The sequence below is a fragment of the Oncorhynchus nerka genome, linkage group LG5, assembly GCF_034236695.1.
Source record: "Oncorhynchus nerka isolate Pitt River linkage group LG5, Oner_Uvic_2.0, whole genome shotgun sequence".
Classification (NCBI taxonomy): domain Eukaryota; kingdom Metazoa; phylum Chordata; class Actinopteri; order Salmoniformes; family Salmonidae; genus Oncorhynchus; species Oncorhynchus nerka.
In genome coordinates this window covers 49,648,553-49,667,890 of record NC_088400.1, presented here as the reverse complement: position 1 = coordinate 49,667,890, position 19,338 = coordinate 49,648,553, and the positions used below count along the sequence as shown (strand labels likewise).

Here is a 19,338-nt window from a genome sequence, read left to right as displayed (position 1 = left end):
AATCGTGTGTGTTTACCACTGGATTAAACTCATGATCAATTTCACAGTTTGTCACGATGCGGTGGCTTTCTTTGTGCATGTTGGAGCCTGGTATCAATTAACCCATACTCATGATTAGTATTGATTACATTACATCATGTTAATCATGTGTCATTTTAAAGGCACTTATTAGTGTCAACCCCTCCACTGACTTTCATTATGGTGTAACCTATGCACTCAGAAATGTCTAACAGTCTTAACTAATTTAAAACACAATTGAACTAGAGGATCCGCCTCTTGATGTGCTGAGTGTGTCTCTTTAAATCTTGTGGGTGGGTGTAACTCTTTCTTTCTTTTTTTCCTTCTCTCTCGCCCGTTCTCTCTCCCTATATATATATATATATATATATATCTTTCTGTCTGCGGTAGCTGTCGCGTTTTGTGAAATAATCATCATTGCTAACGCTTATAGTAAAGAACGCATGGCTGCCAATCGGGTACTCGTTTACGGAGGAAGAGGCGCACTAGGTAGCAAAATTGTTCAGCACTTCAAATCTAAAGGATGGGTGAGTAGCGTGCTATAGTTTGTTTTTGTTTTTTTAATAAAGAATACATATAGAATACAAATACGAAATAGTGTGCTATGTTGCTTGCCACAGTGTCTATTTGCAATAACCACATGTTAAGTAGATGCTATGGTAAGAGGCAAGGAAAAAGAAATGCATCCATATGAAAGTGTCATCATTTAACATTGAACGATCCCAGCCCAGAACTTTCAGAAAACATCATCACTTGCATTTTGAATAAATAGCCTACTTTGCAGGATAATTCGATGCCATCATCCTATTTTCAATTGCTTCTTTCTTTTCCAACAATAGTGGGTAGCCAGCATCGATATCGTTGCCAATGAGGAGGCAAACGCGAACGTGCTGGTGAAGTTATCCGAGTCATTTACCGAGCAAGCGGGGCAGGTAGGAGGAACGCGCTTTCACCTGCTGCCTCTGTGATGTTGACAGTTTTGGCTTAGTGAATGATCCGGTATCAAGGGAAAGGATCATTGACTTTCCATTTGCCAAACGCAGGATAATTACCGTAATTTCTATGCCACGATCGGAAACTGTACTCAATGGTTATGCTATTGCATAGGCCTATAGGGGTCTATTCTATTCATTGCCATATTGAATGTGTCTTTTTAAAATGCTAGGTTAAATTGATATCTTCGTTTTGGCAGCTGTATGTCAACAAATTGTAAACACAGGAAGTGGTGACATTCCGAATGATAAAATATATATTCAAATCAAATGTTATATTAGCAAAACAGAGTCTTGCCCTTTCTAATAAGACTGTTTTCTTCTTTGCTGCAGGTGACAGCAGATGTGGCACAGTTGCTAGGGGACCAGAAAGTAGATGCCATCTTGTGTGTGGCAGGTGGATGGGCAGGAGGAAATTGCAGCTCAAAAGGTCAGAGTTCAACAGCATTTCCCTGAGATATCATCAGTTAATTTTGAACACACACTGATATGAATAGTTTAAAACCAATTTCCCCTTAGGCTGAATTCTCAACGGGGATGTTTGTTCGTGCCATTGTATAGTGTTCTATTTAGTCATATGGTCCTTCATTATTACCATGTTGCTCCTCAAACAAAATGTTCTCTTGTGTATGTATGTTTTAGACTTGTACAAAAACACAGACATGATGTGGAAGCAGAGTGTGTGGACCTCTACCATCTCTAGCCACCTGGCTGCTGTTCACCTGAAGCAAGGGGGACTGCTGACTCTGGCTGGGGCTAAAGCATCACTGGGTGGCACTAGTGGTAAGATGCCACATACCTCTACTGGTATTCTATTCTTCTGGCGTTCTAAAATATTCGACTGGTATTGTAATTTATTCTATTATGCATTCTATTTTCTCTTGTAATGTTGTCATGCTGGCCCTGTTAGATTGTGCCTCTGTTCTGACCACCGTTTCACTCAGACTTTGATGTCCGAGGGACTTTGGCATACATCTACTGTCGTCACGATTTAAGCAGCCAAAACAAATAGCAGCTTGTGTCATCAAGCACTTTGTGAAACCTATTTGGGTACAAATAAGCCTATGACGTAGGAACTAAAATATGAGTAGCATGTTTATTTAATATGATCTACATAGTGATATTTCACGATGCTGGATAAATTATGAGGAGAGAAATTGTTCCTACTATGTTTTTTCACATAATTCTGTCTGATATTTTAGACCCTGTGTGCATGTGAAGGTACCTATAGGACCAAGCACCCATGCCATTCCCTGTGTGGTGTGTTACCCATATGATGACCCTGACAACAATACAACTCCTGACACTAGGGCACCTGAAATCCCTGATTGGCAGTCACTACCGAGCTCCCGCTCTCATTGGCTGTCAGATTGGGGAGGAGAATGAGTCAGCAGAATTTGGGCCTCTTCACATGTGGACATGGTTAGAGTGTGCTGTGCTGTTCTCTTATTGCAATGTAGCATCTAGTGCTAATCTAGACAAAGGCCAGGAAATTGCAGAGATTTCCCTGAGGGGGGTTGGTTTATTTTGACAGTGGTATGTCTAATATTATTTGGGGATGTTCCTATCGTTTTACTCATCTGTATGCCGGATTTATTTGTATTAAAAAAGGTTCTACAGTATTTCCCCTCAGGTAATGCTCAGAGCTGCCTTTAGGTGAAGTGTGTGAGTTTTAGAAATACGTCTTTAAAACTACTTTTCATTTTATAATGTAGGTAAAGCATTTCCCCCGTGCCTTATCAAACATTGATTGCCTTAGGCCTATTCAAAATACAAATGCTCTGTACTATTGACAAAAAAAACAAGACAGTGGAAGACAGAAGTAGTGCTTTAAGATTGCATGTGTTTAGGGGTTATCTGTGCTTATATTTTAACTTTTATTTTAGCTTTAATACTTTACCAGCTACTCATGAGTCTGATTTTTCTCAATGTTGATATACTGCCTTTGGGCAGTTTGGGTTCCAGTGGTGTCTTAGTCTTACAAAGCCAGACGTAGACGAAAAGTAAGCTACATTGTAAACATTCCATTGTGGACTAAAAGATTATGGGTTGATTTGGGGTTAAAGACTGAGGTTAGTTAACCATGTGAGCACCCTATGACCCTTATCCTTCACCCTAGCTTTAAAAGAGAGGTTGAACTGTCAAATAACAATGATTTAACTTTGGGTGATTCAGCACACAAGTCTGTTAATCCTCTTTGGGGTAATAGATTCTAAGCACACTTCCTATGAACCATCCTAATGCAATTTGGAGCACATCTATGCAATCCAATACGACAGTCTCCCCCAACGAAAGACTGTGTTCCATTTCATTTCAAATATGTTCCAGTTCATTTTAGTAGTACAGTATCTTGGAGAGAGAACAACCATTTTAAGGAAGAGCTAACTCTCCACCCCTTTCTCCCATTGGTCCATTCTTCAAATGTAGCTGTGGCATGCCTCCACTCTTTTATATGAGGGTGGGGAGAGCATATTACATTCTTCAAAGAAGTGTTTCTAAGTGGAAAATGCTGCGTATTGTTTCCAGATGCTACAAACATTGAAGGGAAGTCAAAAGCATGCTTGTGGAACAAGCAGTCATCTCTCAATACAACTGTAATGGGCAAAGTCAGGGATCCAAAAGCACCTGGAATATATGTCCATAGTATATGAACAGAAAATGTGTTGTGAATGTATGTTACATCATAGTATATTTTGAGCTCACCAGCTGAGGAAACTATGTTTGTAATATCACATATAGTACCAAAAGTTTGGACACATCTACTCATTCCAGGGTTTTTCTTTATTTTGACATTTGTTTTTACATTGTAGAATAATAGTGAAGACATCAACTATGAAATAACACACATGGAATCATGTACTAACCTAAAAAGTGTTAAGCAAATCAGCCGCCTTCATGACAGCTTAGCACACTTGGTATTCTCTCAACCAGCTTCACCAGGAATGTTTTTCCAACAGTCTTGAAGGAGTTCCCACATCCTGAGCACTTGTTGGCTGCTTTTCCTTCACTCTGCGGTCTAATTCATCCCAAACCATCTCAATTGGGTTGAGGTCGGGTGGTTGTGGAGGCCAGGTCATCTAATGCAGCATTCCATCACTCTCCTTCATGGTCAAATAGCCCTTACACAGCCTGGAGGGGTGTTGGGTCATTGTCCTGTTGAAAAACAAATGATAGTTCCATGAAGCGGGAACCAGATGGGCTGGCGTATCACTGCAGAATGCTGTGGTAGACATGCTGGTTAAGTGTGCCTTGAATTTTAAATAAATCACTGGCCGTTTCACCAGCAAAGCACCCCCACACCATCACACTTCCTCCTCCATGCTTCACGGTGGGAACCACACATGCAGAGATCATCCGTTCACTTATACTGAACCTCACAAAGACTCTGCGGTTAGAACCAAAAAGGACAGATTTCCACCGGTCTAATGTCCATTGCTCATGTTTCTTGGTCCAAGTAAGTCTCTTCTTCTTTTTTGTGTCCTTTAGGAGTGATTTCTTTGCATTTGACCACGAAGGCCTGATTCACCCAGTCTCCTCTGAACAGTTGATGTTGACATGTGTCTGTTACTTGAACTCTGTGAAGCATTTATTTGGGCTGCAAATTATGAGGCTGATAACTGTAATGAACTTATCCTCTGCAGCAGAGGTAACTCTGGGGTTTCCTTTCCTGTGGCGGATTGACTTACATTCATGTCTTAAAGTAATGATACTCTGTCATTTCTCTTTGCTTATTTGAGCTGTTCTTGTCATAATATGGACTTGGTGTTTTACCAAATAGGGCTATCTTCTGTATACAACCCCTACCTTGTCACAACACAACTGATTGGCTCAAACGCATTAAGAAGGAAAGAAATTCCACAAATGAACTTTTAACAAGGCACACCTGTTAATTGAAATGCATTCCAGGTGATGAAGCTAGTTGAGAGAATACCAAGAGTGTGCAAAGCTGTCAAGAAAGCAAAGGGTGGCACTTTGAAGAATCTCAAATACAAAAGTATTTTGATTTGTTTAAACCTTTTTTGGTTGCTACATGATTCCATATGTGTTATTTCATAGTTCTGATGTCTTCCCTATTCTACAATGTAGAAAATAGTACAAATAAAGAAAAACCCTGTAATGAGTAGGTTTGTCCAAATGTTTGACTTGTACTGTGTATTACTTTGTAACATTTATTGTGTATATTTCATGTCCCTTGTTATAATGGTGAGATTTATTTGTGTTTTTTCTCTACTTATCTGATTTGGCTGTTTGTATAAATGACAACTCACCTATCCAACCATCTCTCCTATATCACCCTCCCTCTCTTCACCCCTCTCTCTCTCTCCTCAGGCATGGTGGGCTATGGCATGGCCAAGGCAGCAGTCCATCAGCTCTGTCAGAGTCTAGCCGGAGAAGACAGTGGGATGCCCCCTGGAGGTGTGGCTGTAGCCATACTACCGTGAGTCATCTGATCGCCTGCCAAGTTTATTTACTAATTAGGAATAGGAAAACCCTGCCCTCATTAGAAAGTCGTTGGGAGTTTAATTTATTTGAAGAAACAGAGGTCAAAGGGTAAATAATGAAATTGTTTATTTCATCACAGTTGTAGGTGTAGTTGGCCTCAATGTCTGGGAGGATCGAAAAGGGTTGCCTGTCCTAAAGGAAGAAGACTCGCTCAGTCGCTCTTGTATTCACCTCATGAGCAGCTATCTGTTTACACAGTTTCATTGATTAACTGATGCATGTAAAGCACTTTTTTTGCAATGTCACGATGAGAAGCCCGTATCTGAGTTTTATTGTCAATATTCTCAGGGCTCTGTTATGGTACATTCCAATTACATGAGGTTGGGCTGAGGCCACCTGCCAGGCTACTAATAGCTGTCACATATGGTTAGCATTACCCCCATGACTTGCAGTTCTTCTGCACTACCAATACGTATAGGATGAGGGTTGCTTTGCTCACTGCAACTGTGCAATAGACCGTAGACTGCAACTGTGCACACACAAGAAAGACTGTAGACTGCAACTGTGCACATTCAAACATGCAACTAATACAACAGATATCTAAAATCATATTTCAACGTTTGTAAATGTTTTTGTAGCAATTCTCTTGCTCATCTCAAAATATAACAGTGAAATCAAAGAGGTTGTTGGATGCTTGCTTGCAGTAAATAAATCAACAGAGATATCATCTCTACGCTTTAGCTCTGCTTATGCGTTTTAATATGTAGACAAGGGGCTTACATGGGGCTGTTACATTCAGTCCAGGGCCAGATCCTCAGGCCTCGAGTCAGTTCCGATCACTGTCATGTGACTTGATTACACAGGGTAACCTTGGACACGCCGATGAACAGGAAGTTCATGCCCGATGCAGACTTTGGTTCCTGGACACCGCTGGAGTACATTTCAGAGTGAGTGTGATGTGGCGGATGATGGGTTGTTTACGTTACTGTTTGTTTTATCTGATATTTAGTTGATCTCAAACTTAGAAATGAAATGTACAGTATATTTATGCTTTAATTAAGGCCACCATTCGATGTATTCCAGGGTTAAGAACATGCATCTCTTGATCAGTATATGACTATAATTCTAGACAATCTTTTTATTTTTAAGGGAATTGGTGTATACCAATATTTCGCCAGAAGATGGCAATGCTGGAAAATAGCCCACTCAATTATATTGTTAAAATCAACACCTTGCCAAAAGATATGTAGAGCCAAATGTCTGGTTTGAATAATACTGTTATGTGATAAAAAAAATATATGAATTTGATGGACATATCAATTAACTAATTATCTCCAATCTTTAAATTACTTGGATACTTTTGGCTTTCAATTACTTACATATCCTCTTTTCAGGATTTGCCCAAATATGCTGTATATGCAATGTTAACGATATACTGTAATTAACATACACCAACATAAATGAGCTATACTTTTTTTGTAGGTCTATTCTGAGCTAGCGTATGGAGCCCCTAAAGTTTGTGTCCCTCAATTCATGTAACCTTAGACACAGACCGCTGAGTCTCCAGTCTCTCCTCTGTACCATGGTAGAGATTAGATGGGATTTTTTATAATCCCAGAATAGTTGGATGTCATTAACCCTGCAGATTAACAGTATAAACAGATGAGGGTCAGGAAGTATAAATAGAAGCAATGGGAGAGGGCAATTCAATTAACCCTTTGATACAGTCTCTGCTGCTTCTCAAATGTCCGCTTGATGGACTGGAGTATGAATGTTGACTGACGTGTGAATAGGCCAGTGTTGTAGTACTTGAGTCCAGGACTCAGGCTTGACTTCTGACTAAAACTCTGACTCAACCAGTGTTGACTCTGACTGTACTCCCTGTTCTCTCATGACTGCATGGCCAGGCACGACTTGGACTCAGACTTGACTATTGGTGACATTGTTGTCAGAAACAGCTGGTGCTCACTGTTTATTTTCTACGCATAGTCACTTTACCCTTACCGACATGGGCATATTACCTCAATTACCTCGACTAACCTGTATCCCTGCACATTGACTCGGTACCGGTACCCCTGTATACAGTACCTTCGGAAAGTATTCAGACCCCTTTACTTTTTCCACATTTTGTTACATTACAGCCTTATTCGAAATGGATTAAAAAATATATATTCTCAGTAATCTGCACACAATAGCCCATAGCTCTCCAGATAGGCACCGGAAGAAATGGCAGCAGTTTTACGGACACCCAACCAATTGTGCTATTATGTGGGGGGTTTCACGTTATTTGTAACTTATTTTGTACATAAGGTTTCTGCAACCGTATTTTATGTCAGAAAAGAGCTTCTGGATATCAGGACAGCGATCACTCACCTCGGATTAGACGAAGATTTTTTCAACAGCAAGCAAGATTCACATGATATTCTCCAAACACCCGGCAGGGCCAACTTCCCAGTTATTAGCAAGAGGAAGTGACGCTGGTACAGAGGACAAAGAGCCGGATGCCTCGTCAGGACCCGCAGAAAGCGAGTAGGAAAGCTGCCGTTAGTTACCGTCAATATTACTCGCCGACGTGCAGTTATTGGACAATAAATTAGACGAGGTACGACGACAAATATCCTACCAACGGGACATCAAAAACTGTAATATCCTATGTTTCACGGAATTGTGGCTGAATGACGACATGGATATTCAGCTAGCGGGATATATGCTGCACCGGCAGGATAGAACAGCACACTCCGGTAAGACCAGGGGGTGGGGTGGTCTGTGCATATTTGTAAACAACAGCTGGTGCACGAAATCTAAGGAAGTCTCTAGATTTTGCTCGCCTGAAGTAGAGTATATTGTGATAAATTGTAGGCCACACTACTTACCTAAAGAGTTCTCAGCTATACTTTTCGTGGCTGTTTATTTACCACCACAAACAGATGCTGGCACTAAGACCGCACTCAGTCAGCTGTATAAGGAAATAAGAAAACAGGAAACCACTCACCCAGAGGCAGCGCTCCTAGTGGCTGGAGACTTTAATGCAGGGAAACTTAAATCAGTTCTACCAAATCTCTATCAACATGTTAAATGTGCAACTAGAGGGAAAACAATTCTAGATCACCTGTACTCCACACACAGAGATGCGTACAAAGCTCTCCCTTGCCTTCCATTTCGTAAATCCGACCACAACTCTATCCTCCTGATTCCTTCTTGCAAGCAAAAATTAAAGCAGGATGCACCAGTGACTCGGTCTATAAAAAAGTGGTCAGATGAAGCAGATGAATAAACTACAGGACTGTTTTGCTTTCACAAACTTTAACATGTTCCGGGATTCTTCCAATGACATTGAGGAATACACCATATCAGTCACTGGCTTTATCAATAAGTGCATCGAGGATGTTGTCCCCACAGTGACTGTATGTACATACCCCAACCAGAAGCCATGGATTACAGGCAACATTCGCACTGAGCTAAAGGGCAGAGCTGCCGCTTTCAAGGTGCGGGACTCTAACCTGGAAGCATACAAGAAATCCCGCTATGCCCTGCGAAGAACAATCAAACAGGAAAAGCGTCAATATAGGGCAAAGATTGAATCATACTACACCAGCTCTGACGCTCGTCTGATGTGGCAGGGCTTGCAAACTATTACAGACTACAAAGTGAAGCACAGCCGCGAGCTGCCAAGTGACACGAGCCTACCAGACGAGCTAAATCACTTCTATGCTTGCTTCGAGGCAAGCAACACTGAAGCATGCACGAGAGCACCAGCTGTTCCGGACTACTGTGTGATCACGCTCTCCGTAGCCTTGAGTAAGACCTTCAAACAGGTCAACATCCCCAAGCCTGCGGGGCCAGAAGGATTACCAGGACATGTGCTCCGGGCAGGTGTCTTCACTGACATTTTCAACATGTCCCTGATTGAGTCTGTAATACCAACATGTTTCAAGCAGACCACCATAGTCCCTGTGCCCAAGAACTCAAAGGCAACCTACCTAAATGACTACAGACCCGTAGCACTCTCGTCCGTAGCCATGAAGTGCTTTGAAAGGTCGGTAATGGCTCACATAAACACCATTATCCCAGAAACCCTAGACCCACGCTCAAACAGATCCACAGATGATGCAATCTCTATTGCATTCTACACTGCCCTTTCCCACCTGGACAAAATGAACACCTATGTGAGAATGCTATTCATTGACTACAGCTCAGCATTCAACACTATAGTACCCTCAAAGCTCATCACTAAGCTAAGGAACCTGGGACTAAACACCTCCCTCTACAAGTGGATCCTGGACTTCCTGATGGGCCACCCCCAGGTGGTGAGGGTAGGTAGCAACACATCTGCCACGCTGATCCTCAACACTGGAGCTCCTCAGGGGTGCGTGCTCACTCCCCTCCTGTACTCCCTGTTCACCCACGACTGCATGGCCTGGCACGACTCCAACACCATCATTAAGTTTGCAGACGACACAACAGTGGTAGGCCTGATCACCGACAGCGACGAGACAGCCTATAGGGAGGAGGTCAGAGACCTGGCCGGGTGGTGCCAGAATAACAACCTATCCCTCAACGTAACCAAGACTAAGGAGATGATTGTGGACTACAGGAAAAGGAGCACCAAGCATGCCCCCATTCTCATCAACGGGGCTGTAGTGGAGCAGGTTGAGAGCTTCAAGTTCCTTGGTGTCCACATAAACAAACAAACTAGAATGGTCTAAACACACCAAGACAGTCGTGAAGAGGGCACAACAAAGCCTATTCCTCCTCAGGAAACTAAAAAGATTTGGCATGGGTCCTGATATCCTCAAAAGGCTCTACTGCTGCAACATCGAGAGCATCCTGACCGGTTGCATCACTGCCAGGTATGGCAATTGCTCGGCCTCCGACCGCAAGGCACTTGAGGGTAGTGCGTACGGCTCAGTACATCACTGGGGCAAAGCTTCCTGCCATCCAGGACCTCTACACCAGGCGGTGTCAGAGGAAGGCCCTAAAAATTGTCAAAGACCCCGGCCACCCCAGTCATAGACTGTTCTCTCTACTACCGAATGGCAAGCGGTACTGGAGTGCCAAGTCTAGGACAAAAAGGTTTCTCAACAGTTTTTACCCCCAAGCCATAAGACTCCTGAACAGGTAACCAAATGGTTACCCGGACTATTTGCATTGTGTTCCCCCTCCAACGCCTCTTTTACGCTGCCGCTAATCTCTGTTTATCATATATGTATAGTCACTTAAACTATACATTAATGTACATACTACCTCAATTGGCCCGACCAACCAGTGCTCCCGCACATTGGCTAACCGGGGCTATCTGCATTGTATCCCACCACCCGCCAACCCCTCTTTTTAAGCTACTGCTACTCTCTGTTCATCATATATGCATAGTCACTTTAACCATACCTACATGTACATACTACCTCAATAAGCCTGACTAACCGGTGTCTGTATATAGCCTTGCTACTGTTTTCAAATGTCTTTTTATTGTTTTATTCCTTTACTTACCTACACACACACACACAAATACCTTTTTTCGCACTATTGATTAGAGCCTGTAAGTAAAAGTTCACTGTAAGGTCTACCTACACCTGTTGTATTCGGTGCACGTGACAAATAAACTTTGATTTGATAACAAAAAGGTGAAAATGTTTGCAAATGTATAAAGAAAAAAAAATATATATATATAAAAAAATTCAAAATAAACTTATTTACATAAGTATTCATACCCTTTGCTATGACACTCGAAATTGAGCTCAGGTGCATCCTGTTTCCATTGATCTTCCTTGAGATGTTTTGACAACTTGATTGGAGTCCAGCTGTGGTCAATTCTATTGATTGGACATGATTTGGAAAGGCACCCACCTGTCCTATATGATGTCCCACAGTTGACAAGGCATGTCAGAGCAAAAACCAAGCCATGAGGTCTCAGGAATTTTCCGTAGAGCTCTGAGATAGGATTGTGTCGAGGAACAGATCTGGGAAGGGTACCAAAAAATGTCTGCAGCATTGAAGGTCCCCAAGCACACAGTGGCCTCCATCATTCTTAAATGGAAAAAGTTTAGAACCACCAAGACTCTTACTAGAGCTGGCCTGCCCGGCAAAACTGAGCAATCGTTGGAGAAGGGCCTTTGTCAGGGAGGTGACTAAGATGTTCACTCTGACAGAGCTCTAGAGTTCCTCTGTGGAGATGGGAGAACCTTCCGGAAGGACAACTATCTCTGCAGCACTCCACCAGTAAAAGACACATGACAGCCCACTTGGAGTTTGCCAAAAGGCACCTAAAGACTCTCAGACCATGAGAAACAAAATCCTCTGGTCTGATGAAATCAAGATTGAACTCTTTGGCCTGAATGCCAAGCATCACGTCTGGTGGAAACTTGTCGGCTGCTTTTCCATCACTCTGCGGTCCAACTCATCCCAAACCATCTCAACCGGGTTAAGGTTGGGTGATTGTGGAGGCCAGGTCATCTGATGCAGCACTCCATTACTCTCCTTCTTGGTCAAATAGCCCTTACACAGCCTGTAGGTGTGTTGGGTCATTGTCCTGTTGAAAAACAAATGATAGTCCCACTAACCGCAAACCAGATGGAATGGTGTATTGCCTCAGAATGCTGTGATAGCCATGCTGGTTAAGTGTGCTTTGAATTCTAAATAAATCACCAGCAAAGCACCATCACACCACCTCCTCCATGCTTCACGGTGGGAACCACACATGCGGAGATCATCTGTTCACCTACTCTGCGTCTCACAAAGACACGGCGGTTGGAGTGAAAAATCTCAAATGACTCATCAGACCAAATTACAGATTTCCACCAGTCTAATGTCCATTGCTTGTGTTTCTTGGCCCAAGCAAGTCTCTTCTTATTATTGGTGTCCTTTAGTAGTGGTTTCTTTGCAGCAATTTGACCACAAAGGCCTGATTCACACAGTCTCCTCTCAACAGTTGATGGTGAGATGTGTCTGTAACTTGAACTCTGTGAAGCATTTGTTTGAGCTGCAATTTCAGAGGCTGGTAACTCTAATGAACTTATCCTCTGCAGCAGCGGTAACTCTGGGTCTTCCTTTCCTGTGGAGTCCCCATGAGAGCCAGTTTCATCAAAGCACATTAATGTTTTTTTTAGACTGCACTTGAAGAAACTTTCAAAGTTCATGAAATGTTCCACATTGACTGACCTTCATGTCTTAAAAGTTATGATGGACTGCCGTTTCTCTTTGCTTGTTTGAGCTATTCTTTCCATAAAATGGACTTGGTCTTTTACCAAATCTTCTGTATACCAACCATACCTTATCACAACACAACTAATTGGCTCAAACGCATTAAGAAGGATAGAAATTTGACAAATTAACTTTTTAACAAGGCACACCTGTTAATTGATGCTGGTTAATAGAATGCCAAGAGTTTGCAAAGCTGTCATCAAGGCGAAGGGTGGCTACTTTGAGGAATCTCAAGTATAAAATACATATTGTTTTGTTTAACACTTTTTCTTTTATATAGTTAAACATTAGCCAACACTCCATAGTCTCATCCTCTTACTTTTCTTATTTTCTCAGTCTTATTTTTCTGTCTTCCAGAACGTTCTTCAATTGGGCCACTGGTGCAGATCGTCCAGCATCGGGCAGTCTGATGCAGCTCGCTACTGTGGGAGGCAAGACACAGACACTACCCACGCAATAGAGGAGAGGGAGGGAGGGATAGACAATGAGAGAGCAGGAGGGAGGGCTAGTTGAGCGGGATGGTTGGGAGAGATGGTGATGGGGCGGGTCGGGAGGGTTAAAATGAGTCAGGGAGAAAGAGGGGATGAATGCTTGGTTGAAGATGTTCCCTCTAAGAACTATTATCAGTATCTCATAACAAATTGTTTGTATTTTTGTGTCTTTTGATGTTGTTTTATTCCTCGGTCTCAATTTGAATAAAACTCCATATGAATCATAATCTGATTTAATAATATGTGAGAGACAATCAAGATACTACAACATCACCGTAACCTTGGTACTTTAAACAATCATAACAATCATAGAAAACAATCATAGAAAAGCAACACATTTTGGGGATTATGGATTTGTAGCAGTTTCACCACTGCCAAAATCCTGATTTAATCCCTGCCCACCCCTACCCCCAAATAAAATATTTCATTGAATTTAACTGGTTATAATTAGACTTATTTGCCTTCCATTAAATACATACCATTTTGAATGGGGTTGGAGACCAGTTACAGTAAATTCACCTGCCTTGTTTGACTTGTTCTAGCGCATGGTCATTTCCAGTGACATGCTATAGCCTTCACCACCAGGTGGTGCCCCTGGATAACAACTCACCTCACCAGTCAAATTAGCCATTGTGTGCCTAAGGGAATATGAGTGTTTTTAGATAGGCAGCCCAATTCTGATATTTTGCCCAATTATGGGCAAAAGAGCTGATCTGATTGGTCAAAATACCAAGTAATAGAAAAAGATCAGAAGTGGGCTGCCTGTGTAAATGTGTTGGTCACAAAACTAACTATAAAGTAATGTTAACACATACAACATATGAGTGGATTTGGCCGAAAACAGAAGTCAATAAAGAAAAGGCAACATACAATAAATGGGCTGAGATTTATTGATTGATTTTATATGCCAGTTGAAAGAAATACATACACACAGTATAAACATGTGACTGGAATATCTATCACAAAGTCAGAGACTTTACGCTTCCTTAAAAAAAAAAGGTTCATTATAGATTCAAGTTTCTTGGTTTCATTTCATATTATAACCCCAGGCTGCTGATAAAACGACTGATCAGTGAATATCCTTACTAAGAACAACTGAGTGCACAAAACATTAGGAACACCTTCCCAATATTGACTTGCAACCCCCCTTTGCCCTCAGAACAGCCTCAATTTGTGAGGGCATGAATTCTATAAGGTGTCGAAAGCGTTCCACAGGGATGCTAGCCAATGTTGACTCCAGTGCTTCCCACAGTTGTGTCAAGTTGGCTGGATGTCCTTTGGGTGGTGAACCATTATTGATACACACAGGAACCTGTTGAGCGTGAAAACCCCAGCAGCGTTGCAGTTCTTGACACACTCAAACCGTTGCGCCTTGCACCTACTACCACACCCCGTTCAAATGACTTTTGTCTTGCCCATTCACCCTCTGAATGGCCCACATACACATTCCATGTCTCAAGGCTTTAAAATCCTTCTTAAACCTGTCTCCTCCCCTTCATCTACACCGAAGTGGATTTAACAAGAGACATCAATAATGGATCTTATCTTTCACCTGGTCAGTCTATGAAAAGATCAGGTGTTTCTAATGTTTTGTACACTCAGTGTATGACATAACACAACGGCTGGCCCCCATAGGCCTACCACACATTACACAGAGCAATAGCATCGGTAGCATTATGAGAAGATAGTCCGTGTCGCTCTCATGTTCAAGGAGCTATCACCGGCAGGTATCTTCGATCAGCTGAAGCACTTTCTGTGATAAACAATGGCTCCATGTATTCCCATGGGCAATCACTATATAGCACTACAACATCATGGGAACTAATGTATGCTGCCGGGACGTGTTGAATGTGCCTGGGGGCCCTCACACAATACGCCTAGATGAATTGCCCCGCCACCCTGCGTAAGTACATATCAGAGGGACTGAACACCACCTCCTTGTTCTCTTCAGCGTTGTGATTTATTATGGTGTGTGTCATCACCAGGGCCCAAGCCTTATAACTGTAGCTCCTGCAGCTCACTATGAGAAACAGCAGCGTTTTAGCCTAAGGCCTAATAAATGTCCTAGGGTAAATTTGAATTCGCACATTTCCGCTAAACCGATAGGACGATTTATAGGTTGACGGAACGAGAGTAATATATATGGGTTATTGTTTGGTTTATTTATTTAGAGTGGAAGGACTAGAAAAGTGCATCTATCATAATAGAATGGTTGAAATGGATGGTTTCCCATTTGTCGTTGAGGGAACGGGAAATTTGCATTTGCCGAGATGAAACTCCTGGGTGTTTTCTTCATTACTTTTGTGAGACCATAGTTTTGTTTTCGCGAGGAAGATGGAGATCGAGGTTAAGGTGTCTAGCTCGTAAAACTAAAGTGGACTTACAGTTGTGTGACCACTCAGTTTTAAAACTTGGCATTGTGAATACATTTCTATGGCCATTTTAGCTGATATCATATGTGACACATTATTGCAGTTTTGACCACGTTGCTGTTTTATGGCCTCTACACAAGATAGACATGGAGGATATGAAGATACACCATTTAGCAGGGCTCTCCAACCATGTCCTGGAGAGCTACCCTTCTGTTGGTTTTTTACTTCAACCCCTGTTGTAACTAACCAGATTCAGTTTATAAACCAGCTAATTATTAGAATTAGGTGCGCTAGATTAGGGTTGAAATGATCAACTACAGGATGGTAGCTCTCCAGGAGCAGGGTTGGAGAGCCCTGGTAGCGACACCAGCCATAGAACAGAATTTGAACATTCCCGTTGGGCGATTCACTACGGTCTCATCTGAGGCTCTTCCACCACCAAAGGCCTGTAAACAAACCCCTGGAAATAAATGTCTGGATTAAACTGACCCCCTTTCCACCTTCCAGCCCCATTTTCCCATCCCCTTCTAAATGTTGCTGTTATTGGGGGGTGGCGACAGGGTTAGAGAGGGGAGGGAATGTCTCAAATGGCAGGGCGCTGTGTGGAAGCCATTGAGCCCCGAGAGAGTGCGGTGGGGTGTGCATGTGTGTAATGTGAGGACAGATGGTAGTGGTTAGCCTGCTACACAGTTATATGACCTGCATGGGATTAGACCCCTCCACTACCTCTGAGAACCTAAAAACCTAAGCACACACGTGTTACGTGTGAGAGGGGGGGGGGGCTGATGCCTCTGATGTTCACATCTGCCTACTCCCAGGCACTTCTTAGAGGGAGTGTTCTTTTTTTCTACAGAGTACTACGAAAACAAGATCTTGGGTAAAATAGACAAAATGAAGACTATATACAGTATGTTTAACCTGTTTAACCTGAAATTACTCATAGCAATTATCCTTGTACAGGAATATTTGTAATATTGATAATATGATCAAATAATAGCTGAAGCTGTAACATAGAGTATTACTATATCCTTACTCTTGCAAAAGCAATTATGAACGGTCACTCACTTTGAAATCAGATTACCCCAGTATTCTAATGTTTAAGAGCAGGGGTGTCAAACTCATTTGGCTCCAGGGGCCACATTCGGTCTTCAACGAGGTCCGGAGGGCTGCACTGAAAATGTGTTATATTTCCCTTACTGTCAAAATTAGCCTAAAAATAGTCCTATCCATCGTTTTGGGATTTTGTGGGATTTTTTTTACGCTCCCTGACTCTCTAGTGATTGATTATTAGCAAGCTGGATAGTCAAGACTGTGCACAGTTCATCAGGAAACTATGAACATATGTCCATCACATCTCTGCACAGTTTCGATGTGGCTTTAGTCATTTTAAAGACTGTTGAGTTAGTTTTCCTAAATAGGAGAGGTATGCCTTCAGTGTTTATATCCCCGTAGTCCAACGCTAGATGGTGCTACGTCCTAGCCGGACTGTTTAGGGTAAGGTAACGTAATTAAAATGTGCATGATAAGTATTTCCCTGTAATTAAATTGACCTTACGTCAATAAATAGTGGGCCAGGGTGAGAATTGATCGACTTTTATTTTCTTGAATACCTTGAATACTTCCTGCTGTTTCTTATAATTACACTCGGTACATAAGCAGCATATATTCCCTTACAGAAAGGTTTCGCAGAGTTCAATCAAAATAGGACTTCTGTCTGATTTAATTTCACTATTTGGCTCATATTCGGTTGTCTTCCATTTGGTTAGTTGTGATATGTTTGCAAGGAGAATACCATCTCAAAACCTATTGTACCAACGTTGTGTTCACCTCTTATCCTTAGGAAGCAACCATAGAATGTACACTGTACGCCACTGAAGGAAGAAATACACAGCGCTGATAGCCAAGGCAAATCTTTGACGTATGAGTGTCACTTGTATGCACACATAGCCTATGACATGTAGCACGTAAATGGAATGACATGACAGCTAACGACACGATCACAATGGCAGCACTGGTTCGTGCTTGGTGTGCACTCCTCGTCGTGTTGGCTTATTTGTCAAAGACACATTTATTACCTGTCTTATCAACCAGATTGCACTTCCCTTAGGGTTGAAAGGATTTTGTCGTAAGCTGTTACATGTATCCCACACGTCATATTACCAGATGTTGTCATATTTAGGTTGAATGTAAGGTCTGCTTTTTTACAATAACAGAGCGTGTCGTCGTCATGCAACAGATAGCATAGAATTATGACTCGATGCTTGGAAAGCCTTAAAGGAAATCTTTAGCCAAAAACAATATTTTTGGTATTTGTTTCATTAGTCCATTGTTGACATAGTCTCAAAAAAAGTCTCAATGTCAGCAATCAACTTTCAAAACACAGAGATCTGTCCCGTATTATGCATTTTGGATCACGTGACGCTGTGTTTTGCAATGGACTAATAAAACAAATGACAAAAATGTTTTTTTTTTAGTTGAGTTACCATTAAAAATAGGATTGACAACTAATGAAATACATACAAAAATATAGTTTTTTGGGGTGGAGTTACCATGAAAAAATTAGGATTGACGTATAACGCATTGTATCAGAAGGTGTCAATCAAATCAAATGTCATTGGTCACATGCACGTGTTTTAGCAGATGTTATTGCGGGTGTTGCGAAATGCTTGTGCTTCCAGTTCCAACAGAGCAGCAATGTCTAACAAGTAATATCTAACAATTTCACAACAAATACCTAATACACACAAATATGAGTTATTAATATAGCTAGACAGTATGCAATAACAAAAAAAGCACTGAATCACACCTCATATTGAGGTTTTCCTAACTTAAATTGGATTATAATAGCCGTCACTGCAGTCAGTTGTCCTACTGCAGTTTTTCAGAGGTTCTACACGACTCTAGACGCAGTTAAGACAGTTAAGGACATTAGTTCTCCGCACCCCTCTTGGCCCAGCTAAATGTGGAGGGCACTTGGCTCACATAACAGTGCCATTTGGAGAGAATATGCCTGAGGCAGTAATTTAATACTTACACCCCTGTCAAAAAAGAGAGACCACCAAAACCGCCACTTGATTCCCGAATATTGACAGGTCCCATTACTGGAGGGGTGAAGAGGATGAAGACGTTAGAGACAATAGGAGTTGTTATTAATATGGTGATGGTAAGGAGATGGTGGGGACGGCTGTCATAACAAGCTCAGCTTGGGGGAAGGTGAAGGGTGGGTTGGGAGGGTGTCACTTTCACCTGACAGTTCAGCGGTCTGCAATTAACACGATGCCTGTTTTTAAGAGCCATATTTACAGATGCACCGTCGTCAGAGGAGAACGTATAGACAATAAATAAAACATTATTTTCATTTTTTCTACTTTTCACATTCTATTCCTACTGGGAACAATCAAGAGCAAACTCTGTACAAGTGGAAATGCTCAGTAGCTCAGCCCTCTTGAGTTGAAGTCATCCACCAATACGACATGTATAATGACGACCTCAATAGGCTTTGAAAATGGAAACACCATTACAGAATTTACCCATTACTACAACAACCATTGTACAACCATTGTGCAATGTACACAACACCTTTATGTAGCTAGTAGTAACAATGTGGTCTCAAAATGACAAAAAAACAACAAACCATGAACCAACAATACAACCATACAACCGAAATAGGAGTCTGATGTAGCCATTTTGTTTTTAGAGCTTGAACTCTGCGTTGCATCCCTAATACACTCTATTCCCTATGTAGTGCCCTAGTTTTGACCAGGGCCCATAGCGCTCTGGTCAAAAGTAGTGCAATGACATCGAAAATAGGGTGCCATTTGGGAC

At 41.9% G+C, this 19,338-nt stretch overlaps 1 protein-coding gene across 1 annotated transcript; it reads left to right on the top strand.

Moving 5' to 3' along the window:
• The first annotated feature begins 378 nt into the window (after positions 1–378).
• Positions 379–13,578, top strand: LOC115129560 (dihydropteridine reductase-like). The gene is made up of 7 exons (XM_029660044.2): positions 379–545; positions 858–950; positions 1,344–1,440; positions 1,653–1,793; positions 5,340–5,448; positions 6,317–6,400; positions 13,008–13,578. The coding sequence occupies exons 1-7, from the start codon at positions 462–464 to the stop codon at positions 13,108–13,110; spliced, it is 711 nt and encodes a 236-aa protein (XP_029515904.1). The 5' UTR covers positions 379–461; the 3' UTR covers positions 13,111–13,578.
• Positions 13,579–19,338: the final 5,760 nt, after the last annotated feature.